This window comes from Lynx canadensis, chromosome E3, assembly GCF_007474595.2.
Source record: "Lynx canadensis isolate LIC74 chromosome E3, mLynCan4.pri.v2, whole genome shotgun sequence".
In the NCBI taxonomy this organism is placed as follows: domain Eukaryota; kingdom Metazoa; phylum Chordata; class Mammalia; order Carnivora; family Felidae; genus Lynx; species Lynx canadensis.
The window spans coordinates 35,158,484-35,184,869 of NC_044318.1; the positions used below are offsets into that span (position 1 = coordinate 35,158,484).

The 26,386-nt window shown below is 46.1% G+C and overlaps 1 protein-coding gene across 10 annotated transcripts in view; it reads right to left on the reverse strand.

Annotated features, from left to right (window-relative positions):
- Positions 1-26,386, reverse strand: part of LOC115503858 (transformation/transcription domain associated protein) — a 112,577-nt gene that overhangs the window by 57,028 nt on the left and 29,163 nt on the right. For 7 of the 10 annotated variants that reach the window (XM_032591659.1, XM_030300347.1, XM_030300344.1 and 4 more), the window contains exons 20-35: positions 24,673-24,929; positions 22,181-22,381; positions 19,439-19,590; positions 17,764-17,963; positions 15,131-15,348; positions 14,812-15,009; positions 13,986-14,246; positions 13,336-13,497; positions 11,249-11,345; positions 9,115-9,236; positions 8,607-8,777; positions 4,840-4,908; positions 2,466-2,519; positions 2,315-2,335; positions 505-624; positions 140-259 (exon numbers count right to left, since the gene is read on the reverse strand). In XM_032591659.1, coding sequence (XP_032447550.1) covers positions 140-259; positions 505-624; positions 2,315-2,335; positions 2,466-2,519; positions 4,840-4,908; positions 8,607-8,777; positions 9,115-9,236; positions 11,249-11,345; positions 13,336-13,497; positions 13,986-14,246; positions 14,812-15,009; positions 15,131-15,348; positions 17,764-17,963; positions 19,439-19,590; positions 22,181-22,381; positions 24,673-24,929 — 2,423 coding nt within the window. The remainder of the gene's footprint in view (positions 1-139; positions 260-504; positions 625-2,314; positions 2,336-2,465; positions 2,520-4,839; positions 4,909-8,606; positions 8,778-9,114; positions 9,237-11,248; positions 11,346-13,335; positions 13,498-13,985; positions 14,247-14,811; positions 15,010-15,130; positions 15,349-17,763; positions 17,964-19,438; positions 19,591-22,180; positions 22,382-24,672; positions 24,930-26,386) is intronic. The other 3 variants (XM_030300350.1, XM_030300349.1, XM_030300348.1) reach the window with 1 other exon arrangement.

Consider the following 26,386-nt stretch of genomic DNA (forward strand, 5'->3'; position numbering starts at 1 on the left):
TGAGGTTTCTAACACTTGGATATGTTACAGAAAAAGGAAAGCAGGGCACTGAACAACGAAGTATGAGTTTCAGATTGCAGAGCACACCGGCCAACAGGAATGTGCAGGGACACTGGACCCCAGCTCCCCGTGTGCCTACCATAAACATTCTGCTCCACTGGGGATCGTTCAGTGTGGCTTCCATCATGAACAGCTCCACCGTCTGTGAGGGGTGCCGAGTCAAGAACTTGATGAGAGGTTCTCTGAACGGACTGCCGGCCTAGAAAACATGTGGGTGAAATAGCATCCTCTCAGGGCCTGAAGCTTCTTAGGTCCACCGACCTACCATGGCAGGAGAATGCATTTGTCCCTCCTCGTAACCGGAGCGTGCAACAGTCACAAGCGAATGCTAGCACAGAACATCTTTGTGCTGTTAGAGTACCCCATCTAAGATATGACGAAGTGAAAACGTCACAAGCCAACAGATGGTGGAAGAATCAGAATTAACCCCAATTTGACCATTACCTCAATCAACATAGCCCGTTCTGTTTTCATCACCACCTCTAACAAAGGCTTGACGAGAGTCTGAGGTGCAGCTGGGATCAGATGAAAAAGGTTTATAATTGCCGAACAAATTTTCATTTCCTAGTGAAGAAACCCAGAAATTACAAAACAGGCCAATTAATTTTGCCAGCCAGAGATCTCAACATCACTACAGACCCTACAATGGTCTAGCTACATTCGCAAGGCTAGCCACCAGAAGCAAAGAATTAACATGTAAAAAGCCACAATTTACCAATGTCAGATTACTGCTGTGGCCCAAGGAAACTAACTGCCCTTGGCCTTCAGATTTCATCTGTCAACGGAGGGAAGAGGGAGCTGTGTACCTGATGTGATTGTGCTGTGTCTGTTTTCAAGAGCATGGACAAGTGCTGGACGTGACCTGACAGGTTGCTACGCTAGAGCCTCATGGAGGAGGGAACGAGCAAGCCTATGGCCAGGGGAGCGTGACATCACGGGGTCTGCTCTGCTGTGACATCACGGGGTCTTCCCAATACACTAAGTTCTGAGGGCACAGACTTCTTTTGTCCTCAAAACTTAGCATGAGAAAAGCCTTCAAAAAATCCTTAAGTATTTATCCTGAAAGTTGAACATGAACGTAAATAAATGACTGACCACGGTACTAAAGATATTCGTCAACCAGACCTACAGATGAGGCTGACAGATGGCTCTATGGAATCGTACAAAGAATGTGAAATGCCAAGATTTCTGCACTTTTCCAGGTGCTGACAGCTCAGTGGTCAATCGCTCTCAGTCCCACTTTCCGTGCTCAGTGTTAGCTCCCACAGTTTTTATCCGCAATTCAGAGATTCCACGTGGCCAAAAGTACGGCCACGGAAGGGAAGACTCCCTGATGTACACCCCCCCGCACCGTGTGCAGTAGGATGTCCGTTACTCTAAGCGCAGTAAAATGGGGATGATAAACACCCGTCAGGAGAGGCCCCATCCCAAGAGCATCTGACATACCTCCGCAAATGCCTTGACAAACCACAAGGCCAACAGTGAGATGGGGAAGAAACGAGAAAACATGGCTCAGTGTCACCCCACCTCACCTGTAGAGTTCTCCACTGCCGAATTCCCCAGAACACAGAGCAAGGTCTACTCTGAAATTGTAACATTCTAAGAATGGTACTTTCATATTGTGGTTTACGTTTTCCAAGCGCGGGCACAAAATCACTTCTTTTGGTCTCCACAGCATCGCCGGAAGCCAGGACTGACAGATGCTATCATTCCCATTTTACAGCAGAGGGAAAGCTCAGGGTTCTGACTGTCCAAAGTCACGGTGTCGGGGACTACGTCAGTGTGGTGTGCGTGAGCGAGAAATGCGGAGGGACGAGACACGGAGGGGCAGGGAGGTTTTAAACTCCAGGCAGGCAGCCAGGCACACAGGTGTGTGCAAGAAAACAGCTCCTCTCAGTCCCTAGCAGGGGTGATGTTCTTTGTGTACTTTCCTCCCAAGAGGCTGTTAGATGTAGGAGTTCATACCACCATTATGAGAGCAAAACCCGGCTGAATCTTAAACGGTGTTGACATATTGCGATTCTAACATATAGAAACCAGAGAACTTGGACTCTTGCTTTAAAACGTCCTAATAGGTAACATGCGTGGCATCTGGACAGTTCACAGCAACGGTACTGATACAACTCCGCCACAGACAGACAATACGGCTCACTGCACTCCAAGGCACAACGCACTCCGTCCACCACAGAACCACAAATCACAGCAAAACCAAATACGACAACACCCCCTCCTGGGCCTCCACTGAGATTCTCACCTCTACCCCTTCCATGGCAGGCTGAACCAAAACAAAAATTACAGCATGAAAAAAGGCAACAAAAAGGTAAAAAGAACAGAAAAGAAAAGAAAATATAAACCGTTCTTCACAATGCAAGTCATAAACTGACTTTTAATAGGGTTGTTCTCACCTCAAACTGACAGAATGGAGACAAGGAACATCTCCCGCACTCGGAAATGCTTTCCTGAGGATGGGGAGGAAAATCATCTTTTTTTTCTATTTATGTTATTTACATAAAAACTTCCCATATACTCATACACAGTGAGGATTATTGGGGGAAACAAGACAGTAAAGACAATGATGAAAAAGCACAATAATTAACAAATGCTCAACAGCAAAAAAGCACACTTTCCACCCTTCAAATGTCAAAATAGAGCCCTTCAGAGAGTGTAGAATGGAGCATATCCCTTCCTTAAATCAAATTTGAAAAGCAGGAATTTTGGAACTCTTGCCCAGGGGGAGAAACTGTCAGACCCAGTTGTGTGCAAATGCACTTAAATATCTGTTTCTATTCAGAGTAAGTTTTCACGTGCAGCGCTGTCATTAAAGAACTTTTCTTTGTCTTTCCCAGCTGTAGCCAGGGGAGTGCCAGGTGGTTTAGCCCCATCAGCCGGTCACAGTGACACAGCCCCCACACCCAGAAGAACGCACAGCTACCTGGGTCACTTTGCCAAGTGAAGCCATGCATGCGAACACAGACACAGCTCCACAAGCGGTTGTGAGTTCTCCCCTGGGGGGGTTCGATGTTCAAATGGGAAACCTTTCTCCACACGGTGCTAGTGCAAAGCTCTGATCATCAGGGTACACCCAGTGTTATAAATAGTCAACTATTTATATTTAACATGTCTTCAGTTAGAGGTTCTCCATTATGTAATTATTATTTGGGGATTCAACCAAATGGGGACAACCTATGTTCTGAGATCCATTCCCAATCGTGAACAACATCCATAAAAAATGATCAGAGTTCAAGAACAGAAAGGTGCCTTGGCCCTGGGCTGAGGTGACGAAACCGTGGGCACGCTGCAGGTAGACCCCAAACACCATGGCCTGAGGCCGCACCTGCAGAGCTGGGTGTTCCCAGGCCTGCCAGGAGCACGCTCCCAGGATGGATGGTCACCATGTTTCCCACGGGAGCTGGAGGATCTCCCGAGGCCCACAGCTCCGCCCCCTGCCCACTGCCCCATCCAACGAGCCCTCCAAATGACTTCCGTCAAACTTTATGGAATCTTTCTGATCTAATGGAAGTAATTCACCTGCCCCTTAGGTTTTTAAACATTTATTCTAGAATCGTGTGCTTCGGGGAATTAACAGCCTATTATAAAACAAATATAAAAAATTTAGAGCAAAAATACCTAGCAGATTGAGAGATGGGGAGGAAAAACAATAGAGGCACCCATACCTACTCCGAAGAGTTTAGGCTTTTAAAACCCACTCTGCTCTCCCCCACCAAGAGTTCCTGATATTCCCCTGTGTATACTGATAACAAACCTTCAAAGAGGTTATTATGGTGGTATTAACGCTCCTAGAAAGTTTGGAATCCTGGATTAGTTTTGCTCAGCTGGCTGTTTAGAAGCAGCAGGAATCAAGACTTACATAAACAAAACACCTTGACACAGAATGGTCAAAACAAAGCATAATAAAGCCAAAAAAAAAAAAAAATTCAAGTTGGGATGAAACACAGCATCCAACAAACAGGCACAGAATACAGAAAGCCACGTTGATCACGCCTCTGAAGAGCTCTAGCATTCCCTCCTTAGGACACTGCCGTACAATTTCACCAGGTGTAACAGGAACTTAGGGAAAACATGATCCTACCGATAGGACAGTCATCAACTTAAAAAATATTTGAGAAGAATATTAACATATACAAATTAGATTCAAAACAGCAAGAACTGTTATTTTTAAGAGCAAAGTCTTAGAATGACCAACGTCAGACATGTAAAAATATTTAACTTAAAGTCATAAAAATGTGTTTCGAAGTACTGGCCATTTGATTTTTGGCAAATAGCTGGGGTGGAGGATTGAGACCCATAAACATACACACCAGTACTTATGTGATGCTTTACTGCATTATCCTTACTGTTTCAAGTCCTAAAATCTATACTTAGTTTTACGAGGCAATGATGATGGAAAGCAATGGAAAACAACAGCTGAGGAATGCACCACCATGCAAACAGCAGCTGCCAAGAACAGTCTAGAAAATATACTTTGTACACTTTAAAGCAAAACTAGAATTAAAAGACTAACATTTCAAGCTTCCCAGAATTCTCATCAATGAAAATGTCATATTAAAGCGAACAAGAGATTTTAAAGAAACATAAAAAGGAATGTTCAATCATCCAGAAAAATAAAGGCAAAACGTAATGCTAATAAAATATGGTCAACAGTTCCTATAGACTAGATTTCTGACCGGCGTCTTAATTAAAAGCACTGCTCTGACACTAACACTGGGAACAGCAGTGCCGGGCACAGCTGCCCTGCCCAGAAGCGAAGAAGTCACTCACGTTTCCGTCGCTCCTCTGGCCCCCTTTATGGGTGAGGACCACCACTTCCATCCACTTTCGTAGATGTTGCTGTTGAAAAAAAAAAAAAACATATTCTTAAACATTTTTGCCTCACACAGGATCATTTCAAGGCCTTGCTGTTCTTAGGTGGAAGTTCATATGTAACCATGAATTTCCATCATATTCAATGTGAGGACAGCAGCATTCATGTTTGAAATGGCCCAACCACTGAACTGGAGAAGAGAGCAGTTGGCATTTGCGTCACTTCTAGAAGGCTGAGTTTACGCTGGTAGAGTGGAAAACGTCCCGAAACCCGGCCATTCTGACGTTGGGATTTTACTGCTACCCTCTCACTACCACATCCCTTTGCCCTGAAGCTGTTCATGAGCACCTCAAGGAGCCAGGCGCCAGGCGAGGCACCCTGTGGAGAACGAACAAGCCGACATCATCCCTCCTTGTTCCGGCTTCGGTTCCAGTGGGGAGAATAAGGTAAAATACACAGGTGCCTGCCATGAACAGTCACGGCAAGGGGTTGTCAAAGAGGAACAGGCATCAGCCAGATAAGGGGGTCAAGGTCAGGGAGGGCCCTGCTGAGGCAGACACTCCAGAAGCACAAGGGAAGAGCACACCAGGCAGAGAAGAGGAGACATAAAGGCCCTGAAGCCACGAATAATGTCTGGCTGAGCAGGAGGGGGCACAAGGTGGGTGCGGGGGGTGGGCTGGGAGATGATCATGGATCCCATCTAGTCAGAGGCTGTACAATTAGTGCAAATACAGAGCAATTCTATTCTGTGCAGGGCAAGGGCAACCTTTGTGAGCTAATAATAAGATTCTGTGTTCCGCGGCAAGAACTCGAGAAGAGGGATCCCCGAGCCTGGTGCAACTCTGGCCCGGCCTGGACGTATGGCGGCCAGCCTCCCAGCCACAGTGGCCGGCAAAACCTGGCAGGTAAGCACTCAGAACCTGTAGCTAAAAGCCCAAGAGCATCCAAATAACTCAACTATCTTCACTGTCCCACACTGTCCAAACTTGTCCTTCAAACACTGATGCCCTGCGGGGAATTAACTAGCTTTTTTTTTTTTATTTTATTTTTTTTTTTAAATTTTTTTTCAACGTTCATCTATTTTTGGGACAGAGAGAGACAGAGCATGAACGGGGGAGGGGCAGAGAGAGAGGGAGACACAGAATCGGAAACAGGCTCCAGGCTCTGAGCCATCAGCCCAGAGCCTGACGCGGGGCTCGAACTCACGGACCGCAAGATCGTGACCTGGCTGAAGTCGGACTCTTAACCAACTGCGCCACCCAGGCGCCCCATTAACTAGCTGTTTTAAAGGAGACTCCGGGATAAAAGAGGCTTGGGGACGGATGATATGAATACACCTAAACACTTATAGAGCCAGTGCTCCCAAGAACAGGCAGTGAGAAACACTAAAATACATATACTTTCAAAGAAATTAAATACACTAAGCTAACAACATTCTGCCAGTAAAATTCCTGGAAAGATACTAATCACCAAAATTTTTAAGGTGGTTATCATGAATGCCTATCCTACACACTGAGGTGTCTTCGCTCGTAAAATTATACCGAGGGCTTGAGCCGTTTGCCTCAAAAGCGGATTATGCGTGGCAAGACGAAGGCTCAGTGATGGAACGCGGCTCTGAAGAACATACACAGAAGGGCAAATGTGTCTGTCCTAGACCAGCGTACCAGCCCTGCCCGAGAGCAGCAGGCACGGGCACATCAGGAGACCCATGCCGGGAACACGAAAGCAGAGTTGGCACGGACGCAGGCTGGTCTCTGGCAAGGTGGGCGTCAGATGAACACGGCCACACCAACAGCAGCTTCAGTCTTTCTTTATCTAAGTACATCAACACTCTCTGCTCCTAGAGAAATTTTCACCATTCTGAAAGCAGCTGTAGTGCCAGAGCAGGGGGAGGGGTGATCCCCTACACAAACCAGAAACACAAACCCACGGATTTGACTTCCGGGCAAAAGACTCTGGGCCTAAGTCAGGAACTACAGGCTGTGAGGTAGGAAGTCTCTTCACGCTGTTCTAAAAGGTCTGGGTAGTGATGTTCACCAAATGAATTCTCAGCTCACAGCAAATCTGAAGGATCAGACTGGCTGTAAAACAACCAACGGATCACAAACACATTGCCTGCAAAAGCAGCAAAAGAGGACAGCTGAGAGGTGAGAGAAATAGAGACACTGAGAACACGCACGGATCTCACACACAAGTGTGCCAAGAGCTGTGACGTGACGCAAGATAAAGAGCGTATCTGACGTGCTCTCGTTAGGAGGCGATACAACTTCATTTACTGGAACCACATCTGTGAATGAATGTACGGACGTAAACTGGTAGGGGGGTGTGTGTTACGCTTGGAAGCTTGTTCACTGTTTCGGGGTCTGCAGATATGAAGAAACCACACATGAGGTAAAGCTGTGTGGTCCTCACACATCTGCACCCCACACACGCTCTATCTGTACCTGTCTACTCCTGTCTACGGCTGCGGAAAACCTGTGCCAAAACCAAAACGAATACCTTCAATGTTTTGAGATACCTGAATGGTCAAAGGCTACTTAAGAAAAAAGCATGCCAAGTACATGCACATTTGCAGTAATGTGCCACGAAACCCAAAGTTATTTGTAACCGTCTACTTTCCAGGAGCAAAACTGAACGTATACGAAAGTTAATAGTTGAACCTCCTTCAACTGCTTATGCTTCAAATTTAAACAGGGTCAAACAGGTATTTTTATTTGCATAATTATTTCCTTGGTATTTCTAAAAACCCAAAATACTTCAAAAGTTCTTACACATGTTCCACTAGATCACTGTCTACGTAACAGCAGAAGACTGGGAACAACCTAGATGTTCCTCAGCAGGGGAACAGTGAGACAAATCAGGGCACGTCCACGTAAGGGAATAGGAGAAAGGAGTAGAAGAAAGAAGCACTTCATGTTCTCATCTGAAATGATAAGTCGTAAAAAAAAGTAACAACTGTGTAAACGTTGTGCTTCCTTTTGAGGGAAACAAAAGAATATACCTATGACCTATTATGAGTATAAAACATCTCTAAGGGACATACAGGAAACTCTTAACACAGGAACCGGAGGCGGCCACTGGAGGACAGGAACGAGGGGGGTCTTTCACAATAACCCTTTCTTGTTTTTTCTTAATGTCTGTCTATCTATCTATCTATCTATCTATCTATCTATCTATTTACAAAATCGAGAAAATATTCATTTGGTACTTATTTATTTTTTAAGTGTTTATTTATTTTTGAGAGAGACAAAGTGAGAACACAAGCAGGGGAGGGGCAGAGAGAGAGGGAGACACGGAATCCGAAGCAGGCTCCAGGCTCTGAGCTGTCAGCACAGAGCCCGGATGCAGGGCTCAAACCTATGAACCGTAGTATCGTGACCTGGGCCAAAGTAAGACACTCAACTGACTCAGCTACCCAGGCACCCCAATGTCTATTTATTTTTGAGAGAAAGAACACGCATGTATGCAAGCAGGGGAGGGGGAGAGAGAGAGGGAGAGAGAACCCCAAGGAGGCTCTGCGTGATCAGTTTGGAGCCTGACAAGGGGCTCAAACTCACAAATGGTGAGATCATGACTTGAGCTGAAATCAAGAGTTGGGTGCTCAACACCCAGGTGCCTCCCCCTTTCATGCTTTTTGAATTTTAAACCACGTACGTGTATTACTTAAAAAAAAAATAACTTAAAATTTCAGGCTGATTAGAGAGTATTTATGCATTTGGCTTACCATCATCTGATCACAAAATTTATCATTGAAGGAGTTTGGGAAGAGCCTGGTAACTGAAGTGAGACGATTCACAACATTCAGTGTCAGGCTTCGATAATCCCCCAGCATCATCAATAAAGGCCGCATATGTGTATGGATTTGATCCACTTCTATGGTAGCACCTTCCAAAAACTATTAAAAAAAAAAAAAGGTTACAAAGGAAAACAGTTAACAGAATATACTTTAAAACAGAATGAGCTCATTCAGCTCTAGCAACAAGTGTGTGTTTTCCTTGGAAAATGGAATATTAACCATATACGTTCTAGAAGTTTATGATGAAATGAACGTGACTGCTCATTACTATTTATTATTTTAAAAGGCTCATGAGGACTATGAAACAAATAGAGATGTTATCAGAGTGCAGTGTGTACGAAACAGAGACTTCCAGGCACACAAACGAGGTGAACAGGATGAACCTAAAGGCAGAACTCACACCCATGTGTGCGCACACACACACGCACTCACTCACCTTTCTCATACAGGCTTCTCCAGCCTCCTGCAGCTCACTATTCGTGGAATTCAGGGCCTTGAAGAGGGCAGCAATGATCTTCTCCCTGGACTGAGGAAGGTAGTTGCAGGCAGCAAGCGCATCTTTAGGGAGACAGATCAATACGATTTCATTATTAACCTGAAAATTATATGAATAATTTCCTTGTCTAAAGGCTCTTACCAATCAACACAAACTGAATCACCGAACCACCTCCCAAGTGTCCGACCTCAAGAAAGACAAAGGAATACATGGTCTTCTAGCTCACGTACATGTTCAGGGTTATCTAGGAGGGAAGTCAACAGCCTGTCAGAAAGGCCATGATAAATATTACCTGGTCCAGATAGAAGGAAGAAGGGCTGGAGGGGGAAAAGAGGGAGTGCGCACTGACACCACTTCCCCCATCCTCACATGGGGTGAGAGCATGGCTGAGTGTAAGCAGACGCATGCTGAATTGACAGAGGGCTGGCCCTGAACTCTAGGGGTGAAGGGAACACACACACACAGCCCGGCTTCTCTTCCACTATCCATGTCTGACCAGGCAGCCTCCTCCCATCTTGGGGAGTTAAAGGCTGTGAAAATGCAAATATTCATAGAAAAGGGGACACACATTAATCCCACATGTTAGCTGAGAGATAACATCCAAGAGTAATGCCTGTTATTAGCCAACAGGAATGAAAAGCATGCAGAGAAAGCAATCCCGACACAAGCAAAGATTCCAACCGTGGCTGCGGAGCACCCCCCTCACGCCCACGTGCTGTGTCGTCCACATCCCGGCCCCTTGCTCAAGCGCAGGTATAATGGTCTGCCTCTTACCTCCTCTACCCCAACTCAAGGAAGGTTCTGGCAATGTTTTATTAGGAACGTAAAACCCAACAGAGCAAGAGAAAAAGTCAACTAAAAAAAAAAACTCGTACTGGGTATTTATATATCAAGAAAGAAAGAGAGAAAGAGAGAGAGAAAGAGAGAGAGAGAGAGAGAAAGAGAGAGAGAGAGACAGAGAGAGAGAGAGAGAGAGAAAGAGAGAAAGAGAGAAAGAAAGAAAGGAGGGAGGGACCATGCTTCTAAGTGAGAATTCAAAGGAGTAAAAATTCAACGGTGTAACTGACGTTCCTCACAAAAGCCTAGAGGTGGCAGGAGTCTCAAATGCTATGTATGGAGCCACTGAGAAGCCTATACAGGTTGTAGTAAATCTTACTGTATACTCTGATTTGGGTGCAACTGGCAATATATGAAAGCTATGACAATACTTTTTTTCTTCTTTTTAATGTTTTTTTATTTATTTTTGAGATGGAGAAAGACAGAGCATGAGCAGGGGAGGGGCAGAGAGAGAGAGGGAGACACAAATCCAAAGCAGGCTCCAGGCTCTGAGCTGTCAGCGCAGAGACTGACAGGGGCTCAAACTCACAGACTGTGAGATCATGACCTGAGCTGAAGTTGGTCGCTTAACTGACCGAGCCACCCAGGTGCCCTGAGAGCTATGACAATTCTTAAACCAGAGTATCAGAGTCATGACAGAACTACAGAATAGAGAGTTAATTATTATAAGGTAAAATGCATCATTTATAAGAGTAAAAAATTATTTAAATCCTAACAATTGATATAATCTATTGACATCTCATTATGTAGTTTCACAAATACTTGGTTTTTTTTGTTTTTTTTTTTGAAGAAAGGCAGACTGCCACATGCAGCGCCTAATTTGGATGTGTCTGGAGTCTTGGAAGCTTGACTACCCTATGTTCTCCTACAAACACAAGTTTTTTGATTCCACCTTAAAAAAGATCAAAAAAAAAAAAAAAAAAAAACCCAAGGAAAAATAAGATAAAAACAGAGAAGGCGGCAAACCGTAAGAGATTCTTAAATATAGAGAACTGGGGGTTCCTGGAGGGGCAGTGGGTGGGGGATGGGCTAAATGGGTGATGGGCATGAAGGAGGCACTTGTTGGGATGAGCACCGGGTGTCACATGGAAGTGATGAATCACTGGGTTCTACTCCTGCAACCAATACGACACTGTACATTACCTAACTTGAATTCAAATAAATAAATTAAAAAAAACAGAAAAAGCCACTGTCTCCCTGCATCTTCATACTCATGACTTAATTTTGATTAACTTACTCAACGCTGCAATTCGCAGAGGTACGAGTGACGGAAGGCTTTTGTAACAAGGCAGCTTTGTTAAAGCGGAGTCCTCAGCCTCACATAAATTTAACAGCTGTAAAAGATACAATAATTTTAGCCTGCTCTTCCTGTCAAGACACAATAACCTTGAAAATAACAGAACACAGCAATCTTACACACACACACCACAATCAACGAACTAAATTCAAATCCTAGAGAATTTAATACCAAATGGGACTGAATTTCCTTCTAAAGCAAACTCAAGTCAGCCTCAGTAGTGAAATGAGACATTTTCTCACCCACTCTGATACCGTAACCTTTTTTCTCTACACAGGGGACCACGTGAACTGCAGATATCATGGTGGCAGGTACATCTTCCTCCTTATTCAGAGCTGCTTCCCCATGCCTCGGGCCAGTGCTCGACAATCGTGTGTGCTCTATAATTCAGCATTTCAGTGGTGATACTTGTTTGCCGCCCCCCCGCCAAGTACAGAAAAGTGCATAAAGAAAGAAGTTGAAAGTCACTGGGAATACCATTAGTCAGAGATTCCTGTAGCTATGTTTTATGTTTCTGGACATTTTATCACAAGCCAGTATATATTTTTACGTCTAATACCTAAAATACCACATATGGGGTTCTACTACTATTTTCCCCTTCTATTTACATCTTAAAAAAACAGTATTAACTTTACCGTTTTTTCCTTAAAGATTCCTACCTAGTAAAAGATTTAAAACAGCAATAAAAGGACAGAGAGTAGAAAGCACTTCAAGCCACCACCCTATTCCACTCCATCAGTACTACTCTCCTCATATAAAACACATGTGTGCACACACACATACCGACAACTGTATCTGTATCTACATCTAGAAAGAGTGAGTTCCGAACATGACATGTACCAGAATCACCCGGGAAGCTGGGGGAAGCTTGCAGATGGTAGATTTGTAGGTCTGACCCCAAACTTCCAGGGAGAGGACTCCAGAGTCTCTATTTTTCAAAAGATCCTCACATGTTTTGATGCAGCTAGTACACCGATTAGCACTTGGGAAACCGGACACATTTCCTGAGATTTATCTCCCAGCACTACTTAAGGATCTGGTCTTAAGCCTCGGTGAGGAATTTTCCACATGGGTTAAAACACATCGACCTGGATCCACCAAAAGGAAACTTCCTCCCATCCTCTGGTGGCTCTCCTAGAACCTTGGACAGGTCATATGAGCATCGACTCTTACACAAGGGACGCAACAAGGTATAAAAGATCAAAGCTAGACCACGTGATCATACAATCGTACGTCCAAGCAAATACATAGGACTTAAAAACTCAAGAGGCAAATTTTTCATACCTGGAAATTCAAACTTAGTGTGGACTGAAAAAACTTGCTTATGACCTTTGCCTCAGTTTACTCTGACAATGCCTCCAGAGTATGATTCAGGTCTTAAAAAAGATCAGTCTAGAGACTGATCCCCAGACCAACATTGTATTCTAAGAATTAATGCTTAGAATTTGACTGTATCTATAGTTCAATTTGTTTCTCACTGTCTAATGTCACCCCATACTGGGATGTTTACAGCGACAAACACTTGTTAAGATGCCATCTGCCACTGCCCAAGATGAGGATCATCAGTATCTGTATTTCATGGAGTGCCATCAGGGCCAAATAAAGGCATTCCTGTGAAGTAGGTTCTCCACGGTGCATGGCACATTCGTAAGTGATGAACACATTCAATAAACCGGCCCTTGCTCTGAGCCAGTCTTGCTCAGGGCACCAGCTGATGACGGTGATCAGAGCAGATGGTACATCTTTCTCTAGATGACATCTTTAAGGCCCTGGGCAGCAAGGTTCCTCGTAGAGGGCTCACACAGTTCTACGGACTCGGAAAACAGCCACACGTGGTTGAACATCTCTGGTCACCAGGCCTGTCACGTACGTACCTGTGCGGCGTGCTGGGCCAGGTTATGGCTGGTTACCTGTGGTCGCCACCTATGCCTTCTCTGAATGCTGCCTGACCAGTCTTTGTGCACAAAGACAGGCTACCAGACACACGTCATCACCATCCACACCACGCCGCACCACCACCCCCCTACCTCTGTGTAGAACACCTTATGTTCCACCACGTTAAGATCCATTGTGAAGAGCCTGGGCTGTAGCGTGGTACAGAACGTGTTCCCCTCCATCAGGCCAATCTGCGCATTGGCAGGCTGGTGTCTGAGCAAATGCTTCTTGGGTGGGACCATATCCTGGAGGACCTGGGAGAGGAAAGGAGGAAGCACTACTGACCAGTTGTCCCTAAAAAGCAAATACTGCTCCTCACAGTACTCGAAAATAATTACCAGTTTGAGAACCACGAGATAAAAAGTTATCACGAACGTCCTTTAGTTAGGGAAGGGAGGGGAGGTTCCGTGCGCGAACACCGGATCATAGATAGTTACGTGTCAAATACATTTACCTCCTGAGTCTCTAGAGTCACCGCTCTTAAAACAAGAGTGACCAGACTGTACTACAGAGACCCAGGAAATGGGCCCTCTGTTCTCCTGACACTGACAACTACGAGTATAGCCACTGACACAAGCACGCCGCCTTCTGCCTATCTGAGATCAGAGAGAGCACATCCAGGAGCACTCTGTGAGGTGGACACACGGTTCCCAGTCATACATCACCTTCAAGTCAGATTTGAAGGAAAACTGCCTCAAAAGGTTTGCTCAAATGATCCTAATTCCAGTGGCAGAAATCTCACCTCTTTATGGGGCTCCATGATCACTGTCACACTTTTCCCAGTGACCTGGGCTAAGACCTGCAGGGAATGCATGGCCTGTTTTCTCACAGTGGAATTTGGAGAGGTGACTTCTCGAACCAAGTCATGTGTCACATGGTGAAAGGACTTCTCCTGAGCTGCCACGATCTCTTCGGCTCTCTCTTCATCTTTTAAAGGTGTCGCACACCTCATCAGAAGCTGCTCCAGGGTGGTCTTTGCCATGGCAACCGCCCCGTTGGAAACCTGCAGGCCAGGGACTCCTCAGAACGAAAAGGGCTGTGGCTGAGCGCCTGCACCCCTTGCACCAGCTAATTTAACAACCCCCGTTCAGTACTTCAGGAGCCAAGTCGCCTTCCTACAATTTCCATAGGTCACTCAGAAAAGAAAATGCAGATCTGGACACACTCCTTATATTTACGCGACAGACGAGCTGGCAATGCCCGCTGTACTCTATTTGTTCGAGTTACACCTGCACATAGGTTCCGAAAAATGCAGCTTCCACAGAAACTCCCGCAGCACCTGCACTATTTAGCTCTACGGCAAGAGTGAGAAGTATTGTTTCCCTTTACAGACAGATGTGCCGTGTTATGTACTCTGGCCTGTGACCATTCCTTAGCAAGGCAGACAGATATTTAGACAACCAGGGAGAGCCTATGGTGGTTCTGACCTGTCTTTTTTATTCAAGATGCCGTAACGAAATCTGAGCTGCTAGGAGAGCCCATTTCCAGAACTGCTTCATACTAACTATTCTCCAGGCAAATCAGTTTCTGGAACAGCTTGGTTAGGTTTGGGACCACCCATTACCTACCTCTCCAGTCAAGTCCATCATGACAAATAGAAGCGCTTTGAGGAACGTCTGCTGGTTCTGGAGAACCCAAGTGAGAGGCAGCCGCTCCATGAGAAATTTAATGGACACCACACCCCCCAGCTTTGCATACCAGGCCTGCTCATAGCAACACGCACACAAGCGTTCTACGATGTAAGAAAACAGAGGCAGCTGGCATGCCTGGGGAGAAAAACAGAAGCACAAACTATCATGTTACTGCAACTCTTAAACCACCAGTTTCCAGGCTACCCGCAGGCACAAACACCCCCAAAAGAGCAGATGCTTCTCAGTCTTTCCTTACCCTCTCCTTTGAGCCCAGGATGATACTGGCAACATCAAATATCACAGCTAGTGCCACCTCTCCAATCTTGCAAAGCTCCTTTTCCTCGTATGCCATGCAAATGGCTATTGCATCAATTAGGACCAAGGGATCCATTCCTTTGGACCCATTTTCTTCACTGTGGAACATGGCTGTGCTGGGCTGGCTGCCCACCTGGTAGCAAGGAAGCAGGAAAGGACCTGAAAGAGAGGCAGCAGGCATGGGAGAAAGTCAAGGTTATTTCCATGGACGTTCTTGTCCCTCAAATGGCAAAACTACCTCATTTTTTTTTTTAATTTTTTTTAACGTTTTATTTATTTTTGAGACAGGGAGAGACAGAGCATGAACAGGGGAGGGTCAGAGAGAGGGAGACACAGAATCTGAAACAGGCTCCAGGCTCTGAGCTGTCAGCACAGAGCCCGACACGGGGCTCGAACCCACGGACCGCGAGATCATGACCTGAGCCAAAGTTGGACGCTTAACCGACTGAGCCACCCAGGCGCCCCAAAACTACCTCATTTTTAAAACACTTAAGTTTATTTATTTTTAGGGAGAGAGTGAGAGTGAGCGTGTGCCTGTGCAAGCAGGGAAGGGGCAGAGAGAGAGGGAAAGAGAGGATCCCAAGCGGGCTCTGCACTGTCAGCGCAGAGCCCCATGCAGGGTTCGAGCTCATGACAGCGAGATCATGACCTGAGCTAAGATCATGAGTCGGATGCTTAACCGACCGAGCCACCCAGGCGCCCCTAAAACTTTTTTAAGTTTATGTTTTTAGTAGTCTCTGCACCCAACATGGGGCTCAAACGCATGAGACTGAGGATCAAGACTTGCATACTCTACCAACTCCAACAGCCAGGCACCCCTAAACTACCTCGTTTTCAAACTGGAGGTCAGGAGCTCAATAAAAGCCCATGCTGGCACTTTTTTTGTTCCTTTTGGAAAAAAACTTTTTAATTAATAATTTATTCATTTTTAAATTTTCATCCAAATTAGTTAGCATATAGTGCAACAATGATTTCAGGAGTAGATTCCTTAGTGCCCCTTGCCCATTTAGCCCGTCCCACCCCCCACAAAACCCCTCCAGCAACCCTCTGTTTGTTCTCTATATTTAAGAGTATCTTATGTTTTGTCCCCCTCCCTGTTTTTATGTTATTTTTGTTTCCCTTCCCTTACGTTCATCTGTTTTGTATCTTAAAGACCTCCTATGAATGAAACGATATGAGACTTGCTCTTCTCCGACTAATTTGCCAGCACTGGTACTTTAGACCAACTTCTGTTAAGTTGCAATTACTTGTAAACTAAGTGGTCTAATTCACACTAAGGTGATTCTTCTGAATTATTTCCGTTATAAACAGTATTCTTTTCAGATTTTCTCAGTCATAACTCAAAAATGCATTAGTTTAAAATGAAAATCACCATCAGGTTCCTTGTTTTAGAAAATTAGGGAGGGCTAGGTGCCCCGTCGGTTAAGCATCCGACTTCAGCACAGGTCATGATCTTGTAGTTCATGAGTTCGAGCCCGGCATCGGGCTCTGTGCTGACAGCTCGGAGCCTGGAGCCTGCTTCAGATTCTGAGCCTCCCTCTCTCTCTGCCCCTCCCCAAATCATGCTCTCTCTCAAAAATAAATTAAACATAAAGAAAAAAAAGTAAAAATCATTGAAGAGACCAAGGGGCACAGCACAGAAATGACTGTGGGCTATGCTCTGGACTTCCTGACATACAAATAACAATTAAAAAGCAACTTGGACCTGACACCCAACACACAGAAAATAATCTGCTATTAATTAATGCCTTGGAGGCACCCAGCAAGATAGGCATTATCAGGCAGCTTACAAGTCTGCTGGAAAAGACATTAATGGAGAGACACTGAGGAATGATCTAAAATAAACCTTACAGCATTGACTATCCGGACCAAGAATGCCAAGGAGAGATACAAGAGGGAAAGTTCTAGGTGTTCTGCGGTGTTCAAAGGAAGTTGTTTTGCTGCTCTGGAGGGTGAGGGGTCTTGGGAACACCTGCCCAGCGCCGGTCTGGGAGGAGCTGCAGAAGCTGGGAGTAAGTGTTCAGAAACTTACACAGCAACTGACAGTGTCAGGACATTTTATTGCCTTCTGCAAAAGCACCCGTCCGGATGGATTAGGAAGAGAAGCAAAGAGACAAACAAAAGTGGCCCGTCCCCATCCAGAGCCTGAGGGGTGGCAGGGATGACCACTCCAGGAACCGAGAAAAGCACAAAGACTTGGGGGAAGCCAGCTGACAGCAGGAGGACAGAGGGGGAGGCTCGGCCTTGGAAAACAACACAAGAAAGACCGGCAACAAGGGGGACCACAAACTTTTACACGCGGAGTGCCCAAAAGTATTCCGCCCCCATTTTCATGAAAAACAAAGGGCCAAAATATTAAACGCACATATTTTACAAATGAAACGTGGTAACAATTTTTAAGTTAATGTTGCACTCATCACTGAAATATCGATTATCCCGCAATAAGTGGGGATTAAAAAAGCAAAGGCCAAAAATCAACCAGCCAAACGGCTTCTCTGAAATACCATGAAGTCCTTGTGGAGCTTTGGAAGCAGCCCAAGGAAGTCACGCGAGCACTTGCACCGCCCCACTCACCACACTGCTGGGCAACTGCCACCATCGTGTAGTGGCGGATCAAGCTGGCGACAAAGGGCAGGGCGCTGGGCCGGAGATCCTTAATGACGGCAGACATGAACGCCCCAGTCAGGGCCTGCTCAAACGTCTTCCGAGCTGGAGTGTCCTGTGCTTTGTAGCGATGTGATATGATGACATTAGGGATGGTCTTTTCTGTAAAGCTGAAAGACAAGATTGGATCTGTCATCACAACACCAAAGTCCCGACCTGATGATGTCACCAGCACTTCTGTTTTCATTTTCAGCTTGCCAACCTTCCCCTTGTTCAGACAGGCCGAAGTGCGTTCATTTCTCTGCTTTAATTCCAGTAACACCTGGATTCAAACAGGATGAACTTCATCAAGAATATCTATAACCAATGGTTCAAGAGATCCCAAGTGTGTTCTACCTAATATGAGCACAGGCAAGGAATCAGAGCAAAATTATACTGTGGCAGCGGATTTAGTATCTTTATAGTTTTTAAAGAAAGTGGATGTTGGACTTCTGCCTTTTATAACTAAGTCAAATTCTAAGAAATAAACCAATCACTTGGGGTGCCTGGGTGGCTCAGTCGGTTAAGCATCCGACTTTGGCCTACGTCATGATCTTGCCATTTTGAGTTCAGGCCGTGCACTGGGCTCTGTGCTGACAGCTCAGAGCCTGGAGCCTGTTTCAGATTCTGGCTCTCCATTTCTCTCTGCCCCTCCCCCACTCGCGCTATCTCACTCTCTCAAAAATAAACTTTAAAAAAAAAAAAAAGAAAGAAACCCATCAACAATCAAATAGAAATGAAAACTCTTGAAGGCAGCTATACACCTATTGTATGTTGAAAAATCACACCATGCCAAGGTGCCCGGGTGGCTCAGTCTTAAGCGTCCGACTTTGGCTCAGGTCATGATCTCACGGTTCATGGGTTTGGGCCCTACATTGGGCTCTGTGCTGACAGCTCAGCTTCAGATTCTGTGTCTCCCTCTCTCTCTGCCCCTCCCCTGCTAGCTCTCTGTCTCTCTCTCTCTCTCAAAAATAAAGAAAACATTTAAAAAAATAAAAAGAAAAGAAAGGAAAAGTCACCACGGGAACTATATCAGACCCGGTTATTAGAGGCCTCACTGACAGTGCATGGACCACCCATCACCGATGCTCTGAGAAACGTGTAAATACAGAGCCAAAGTCCCCTCCCTGCAATGTAACACAGAAAGATTAACACCCACACATGATCACAAAAGGCCACCACCTAAGGTCATAGCAGTAACTGGTAAGAACAAAATATAAATATCACATGACAAGAATCTGGGGAATGGAAGGGTCACCATGGATCAGAAAAGCAAAAGATCCACTGAATGTCTATCACGTGCCCAGCGCTAAGGATATAATGGTTCATAACAGGACAGAAAAGGCTAGGACCCTTGCTCCCTGAAGCTGACAGCCTCAGGAGGCAACAGTCAGACTACAAAGGAGGTAAATTCTAATCCTCAAGCACCCAGTTTCGCCTCTTCATTTTCTCAAAAAGCCCAGAGAAGCATCACTAGGCAGATCGCAGGCTGACTTCCCGACTTGACGGAGCAAAGTCCTAGCACCGTGGAGATCTGGGAGGTGCTCTCCACCCTAAATCCTGATGGAAGATGCACTAATCACAGAAAACCACGTCCCCAACATACTTAGGGTGTGCGAGAAGCTGGTAGAGGGCATGTTTATTGTCCTCCAGACTCATCATTGCCACCAGGAAGCACTTGATCACCTCCCACGCCTGCCTCCGGTAGTAAGGCTCCGTGTTGGCGCTCTTCAGGCAGTCTAGAGCGGTTTCGATGGCCTACGGCAAACACAAAAAACGTAGTTTATGCAGAAATTACCTGACCACAAAATTCTCCCTTTACAAGACAAAAGAGCTTTCTTTATTTTTTCAGAAAACCTACACAGTTATATGTACATTTTATCCTGTTCAATTAGGTTGACCAGGAAGGCTGGGGAGGCATAATCATAAACAAAAAATCACGTGAAGCCTTTAACAGCTAAGAGATTAGCCTCAATGACAATTCTATAGCTATAAACCCTGTAAGCAGAAGAAGTGATGGGCATTAAAAGATTCATCTAGGCTGTGTGTGAGGAAGCAGTGGATGCTGACAGGGCCAGCAGCCCTGCCCTAAACACTCACACACGGTCACAAAGAGCATGACAACAGGTCCTCACTGTTGTGCCCGAGCCCAGGGCACCGCAGCACTGTCCCTCCTCCCACTGCCTCTGCCCTGGTCACCAACAGGTAACAAATCATGTGGAGACAATTTCAGAAGCAGTAAGAATCAATGCAACCTTTGAGCCAATTACCTGTCAAAAGAACAGAGCGTTGTAACGTGCCCCAAGTAGGATTATTTGTGAGAATTCGCCAGCACCTGGCTTGGCCATGAGCTCATGCCCTTGGCCCCGGCAGCCCCACCAGCTGTGTGGGGTGCTGCGTGCCCTCGGCCTCTGCCTGCTAGGAAGCCGGCCCCTCGTGCACCTGAAGTCTGTAGGGGAGTCCAGGAGGATGTGGGAGCCAATCTTCAAAACTTGGTTTCTTCTTTGGGGGAAAAACTACTTCTAAAGAGATTTCCTGCTCTGCTTAGTCTATGCAGCATCAAATGAAAGTCAGATACCTTAGTTTTCACGACTAATACCAAGCTTGCCACTGACAGGGCTGAAGCAAACAGTCCTGGGTTAAGACATTACCTACACTCTGGGAACATGCTTCAGACACAGGATGTTCACTTCAGTAACTTGCAATGTAAAGGCAGCATTTTAGCTGTATTCTCTTAGGAGGAAACTAGTGCTTATTTGGCAAATATTTTTATTAAGGTTTGGGGGAGAAGCTAGGGTTGCGTCTCACCGTGAGGTCTGGAGAGGACACCTATCTACGGGCTGGGGGAGGGTCAGGGACAATGTGAGTGCTTGAGAAGTGGGGGATACAGGATATTGAGAGAGGATGATGGATGAGAACCCCGGAGGGACATTTATCCATGATGGGCATCGTCCCCCATAGACGTTTAATAAAGCCTGATTGAAAAAAAAGAAAAAAAAAATCACAGAACTCACTATGTGGGTAAGGTTTGAATACAGAGAAGTGAACAGGCAGAGCTCTACACTATGACACAACAGGACAGTCAGCCCTGAGCAAAGGGAGGGCTTTGAGTGGGTCCAGGCCACGAAATGCTGGTTTAAGACCAGATCTGTCTGCAAGGAGTTCAGGAATCCAGCTGGCATCTGGCTTACTAAAACGGCGGAGTCACTTAGATGCACTCGGAGGCCTACTCTAACACCCTTTAAAAAAAACAGCCAGTATGGGATGCCTGGGTGGCCCAGTCAGGTGAGCGTCCGACTTTGGCTCGGGTTACGATCTCAGTTTGGTGCGTGAGCTCAAACCCCGCATCAGGCTTGCTGCGGTCAGTGCCGAGCCCGCTTCAGATTCCCTGTCCTCCTCTCTCTCTGCCCCTCCCCAACTTGCATGCTCTCTCTCAAAAATAAACAAAACATTAAAAAAAAAAAAAATACCCAGTATGTAATGACTAGATAAACATCCTGAAAAGACACGGTAACAAAAGTTCTAAGGGAGGGTGGAAGAAGGCTGGCTCTACAATAAGGCGGAGAAGTCAACCTCAACAACGTAGATCATGGTAAAGTGGACCAACATGCATGTGACAAAGGACCAGGAGGGCTCGATGAGGTGAAAGGGGGAACAGTTTTCAAAATGACAAAGCAAAAGTAGCAGAGTGGACACTCGGGCATGATGCTGGGCACGCTGCCTGCCCATTTGCTACCCAACGAGACAGGAGTTCCAAATGGCAGATGGAGAGAGACCACAGAGCTGCCCGCAGAGGGCTCAGGAGCCAGGAGAGACAGCAGGTGCTACGTCTGGATAGAGAATGGGAGAAGTGGGTGCTCAGGAATGACAAGTATGGGATAAACTTGGGTTCTAATGACACTTGAAGTAAAGCCTGATAGGCAGTGAAACGGACTAAGTTCAAGGAAGGGGTGGGCTGGGCGGCAGTGTCTCCTGCTCCATCGGGAAACATGAAACTGCTCAAGGGTCCAGAGTTCTCCGGGCAGTACACCCCCACCGGCCTCCTGGTGTTAGGAAAGCCCCTTTGCCACCCAAGCTGGTCCCCCAAAACAGTCTGTCCTTTGAGCTAGAAACACCCTCCCAAAGGGCACCTGCCTGGCTCAGTCAGGAGAGCTTTTGACTCTTGATCTTGGGGTTGTGAGTTAGAGCCCCACACTGGGTATAGAGCTTACTTACAAACAAAATCTTAAAAAAGAAATTCCCTGGCAAGAAAGACATGTTTTATTTACATATTTGCAAACAGAAATTCACGTTCTTAAAATGAAACGTATAGTATCTTTAAGAAGCTCCTGCACATTTCCAAATTTACCTTCTCCATCGGGAGCTGAAGAGATGCTTTACAATCAGAAAACTCCACCGTGATACTGGGGCCTTGAACCTCGGTCACAACATAGTGCAGCTTCTGGGACTCCTTCAACATCTTCCTGTTACTGCCACCAAATTTACCAAGTACACGATAGGCCACGTGAGAAATGCTATCAGCAGGATTGCGTAAAGTGCGCCATAAAGCCTAAAAACCAAAGTACTTTGATTAAAATCCTTGCAAGGCAAGGCATCCTCATGGTTCACAAATCAAACTTTTCAAGTTATAGAAAATTATACAGCAAAAATTCTTCCTCCCATCTCTGTCCCCCAAACACAAATTTCCCCTTATTGGGAGAAGCCAATGTTATTAATCTTATGTATTCTTCCAGAAAAATTTTCTTTAAAAGAAAACGCAGATATAAACATAAATGTTCTTCCATGCTCCTGAAACACACACAGTAGCATATGATAAATATCGCAGAGCTCAAGAGCAAGAAAACTAAGCAATATATGGTCTAAACATATATACAAAATGGGACCAGAAGAGGCATGGAGGGAAATGCTCTTTACTGTTAAAGTTCTTGTCCTGGATTTGATGGTGAGTTCTCAGGTTTTTACTTCGATTATTAGGCTTTATAACTTACAAACAAGATAAATTCCTACGAATAGGATATATAAACGATCTTATACATTTCAAACTTCATGTTAGAAAGGATGGTGAAGGGCGAAAACACAATCATGACAGGCCCCGCATTCTGGGAACAGATAACAAGTACGCGCACCTTGTATCAGTGTATAAGGACCACACACACTCAACTGTTTCAAAAAACTCTTGTCAATCTTCCCACATTCTTTCACCTAAACTATCTAAGTCCTCAAAATTCCTATGTCTGTTTAGGGGCACCTGGGCGGCTCATTTGGTTTAATGTCCGACTCCTGATTTTGACTCAGGACATGATCTCACAGTTCGTGAGTTTGAGCCCCTTGCTGGGCTCTGCATGGACAGCAAGGAACCAGCTTGGGATTCTCTCGCGCTCTCTCTCTGTCCCTCTCCGGTTCAGGTGCAGGTGCAGGCGTGCTCTCTCTCTCAAACTTAAAACAAAAAAATGTCTATTTAAGTCTATTTTCTTAGATCACCTTCCATAACAATACCAGATATTAGCATCTAGCAACAGCCAACGTAAAATCTTAGAATTTTCTTTAAAGCAAAATTTCAACTTCTCTTATGTTCCGAAAGGTCCACCAAGGCCTGTCCGTCAGGAACCCCTGCTGAGAGGTGCTAAGCCCCCCCTCCCCCCAACCTCTACCGCTCCACCCGGCCCCACCACTCCTCATGTACCCTCAGGAGAGGGAATTTCTGCTTAACCCCCCGGGAGGGGGTGGCACTGGGAGCGAGTGCTGGTTGAGGAGACCACAGAGAAACAGACTATGACACTTGTCTAGTATGGGGGGCGGGGACCACTGGGGCTCCAAAAGCAGGAAGGAGCCTCGCCCCTGTCTCCCAGGACTGTCTGCCTCATGAAACAGCAAGAGGCCCATGAGCCCAGCCCCACTTCCTCCTCCCACATGCTGCTCACCCACACCTGGGTCAGGCCCAGGGTTTTTGCCTTCCAGAACCAACAGTGCCGTTCTCTCCTGAGGCAGGCTCTCTGTCAATCCTCCAAAGGATGGCTGGGAAAGTGGACTTGGAGGCCCTGACCCAACCGCCAGGCCCATCCTCTCCCACCCAGATGGCACACAGGGTCCCTATCTCAGGACTGGGGAGGAAAGTCTCCCAAACCCAGCTTCAAGTGCACACTGCAGTTTCCAATCCAGACTCCTGTCTTTTAGGGTTACTGAGTCTCCATCCTTTGAAGCTGGCATTCGGACCTCTAGTTGGGGCCAAATACTCCAAAGCAGAGAGGCAATATAGTGACAGGCAGCCTACACTTCTAACAATTACCGACTACATTACAAATCCGTAACGACAGCAAAACGTGAAGGCAAAACCTAGTATCTGACATCCAAACTCTAAGGAAGAAAACATGTTTTCAAAACCATCTCAATTATCTGCTTCATTTCCCTTGACCCGAAAGTGAACACCTGCACTTCCTCAGGAGCGTGATTCTCTTCACTGCAGCATCCCGAGATCTTTCGGGGACAAAGAAAGGCTCTTCCCGGCAGCACATAGTAACCAGAGCACCTGCCCTCACAGGTCATCAACTTAAATGAGTCTGTGACCCTCGTGAAAACCCTGAGAAAAGGGCAACACTGCAAAACAAATGTCTATTTAATACATATTTCTACACATCTTTTCATGAGCCAGGAGACTCATGAAGAGGTTAAAAACTACACCACTTCATCTTGCAGAGAGCCCAACGCAGGGCACAGGCAGCTCACTGGGGGTGGGGGGGGCTGTCATTTCCAGAAACACTAGCCTAGAAGCCCCGGGAAAACCGGATCCGTGAGCCCCCGACAGCCGGCGCTGGGCCGGCCCCTGCGAGAACGCACACTTACCTGCATGAGCTCCGCACGGACAGGCTGGATGTGGTCGTAGAGGAAATCGGGCTGTAGGTTGTCCACACACAGCTCCAGGGTCCTCAGGCCTTGGCTGACCAGCGTCTGCGAGCCGTTGAGAGCAGACACCAGGGGATCCATTAACATGGGCAGGTAGGGCAGGAGGGAGCTCAGCCGCACGGGCACCGTGAGACACAGCTCCACGAACAGGTCCTTCATGTGCTGCTTGTGCAGGCCGCTCTGCAGCATGTTGAGGCCTAGAAACGGGGTTTGTGGGCATCAGAGAAGAACATCACCCCCAGACGGGCCAGAGTTAATCGTACAGAATAACTGTTCCACCTTCTACTATCAACATCAGCGCAATGACAGGAAGACATTTTACGTCTCATCTACTACATCAGCTAAACCTATTCTAGAACCATGACCCTTCTGTCCGTCATGTTCATGGTGACAACAGCAGGCTGCATACAACTATAACGTAAGCTATGATACAATTACTTAATGTTAATTAATCCTAATGAGGTAGCTAATATCACACATGGATCTTTTAAGAATCACGTTGTTTTTAACAAGCCTGATCCAGAGACACAAGACTCCAATAAGATACATTCACCTCAAGCTTGAGGTTTACAACCTCACATGTTTTTTCAGGTTTCCAAGAGACCACAGTTGAGGTCTCTGCTGTAAAATAAACTTTTTTTTTTTTAATCCACTTTCATTTCCTGCAAATGGAGAAGATCTTCCTTCTCACAAAGACAACATCCCTGCTTTTTGTGAGGGTAAGCTGAGCTCCTTCCTAACTGAAACATGTCAGATCAGGACCTGCCCTGAGTGCTCAGAGACCAGCTAGAAAGAGAAAGGCCTAGAACAGTCGATGCATCCCAGGCAGTGCAGGATGGAGAGAGCACAGAGAAAAGATCGATCAGGGAAGGCATCACAAAGTAACAGCACTGGATTCAGGGTCCAAAGGAGGAGAAGGAGAAAGGTTAAGTTCCCAGAAGGGGATCCACTCGAACAAAAGTAGGTAGGGAGAAATGAGCCTGGGGAGGAGGAAATGAGACTCCACAGAACAGAGGACTCAGGATGGGGAATGACTGGAGATGGGGTTAAATAACGGATGGCAGAACTGGATCATGGGCCACCTTGCAGGGTGGACTCATGGCCATGTTACAGGCAACACGGCCGACTTTTTCCCAATGCCTCCTGGGTACTATACGTTGTAAATGGCTTTTCTTTAAGGATCCCCTTTAGCTCTAGATCTTGAAAGCATTCCTGGTCACACCGGAATTGCAGGATTCTGGTTACGTAAGTTTACCTCAAAGTAAAAATACACACTTATAAATCAGCTTTATAATTGCTTTTTCTCTTCTTATTCTGACTCTCAAACTAGGGATCCCTGATATTACTACTAAGCCACTAGAAACCACTTTGTAGACTTGCTTACCAAATGCTACAAAAATACAACCAAGTCCTAACCAGGGTGATGGAAACCTTCCAACTCCTGTTCAACTCTTGTGTAGGGAGGGGAAGGTCCATCCCTGAACAAGGGGGCTCCCTTCAAAGTCCTACTGCCTTTAAAGAGAGTGGAACACGGGAACATGAACACATGGACACACACACACCTCTGGCAGGGGATACGTACATATATCCCGTCACCAAGACCTTCACTGGATGCAGAGGATGAATGAACCCCACAACCACAGTCAGCCAAACC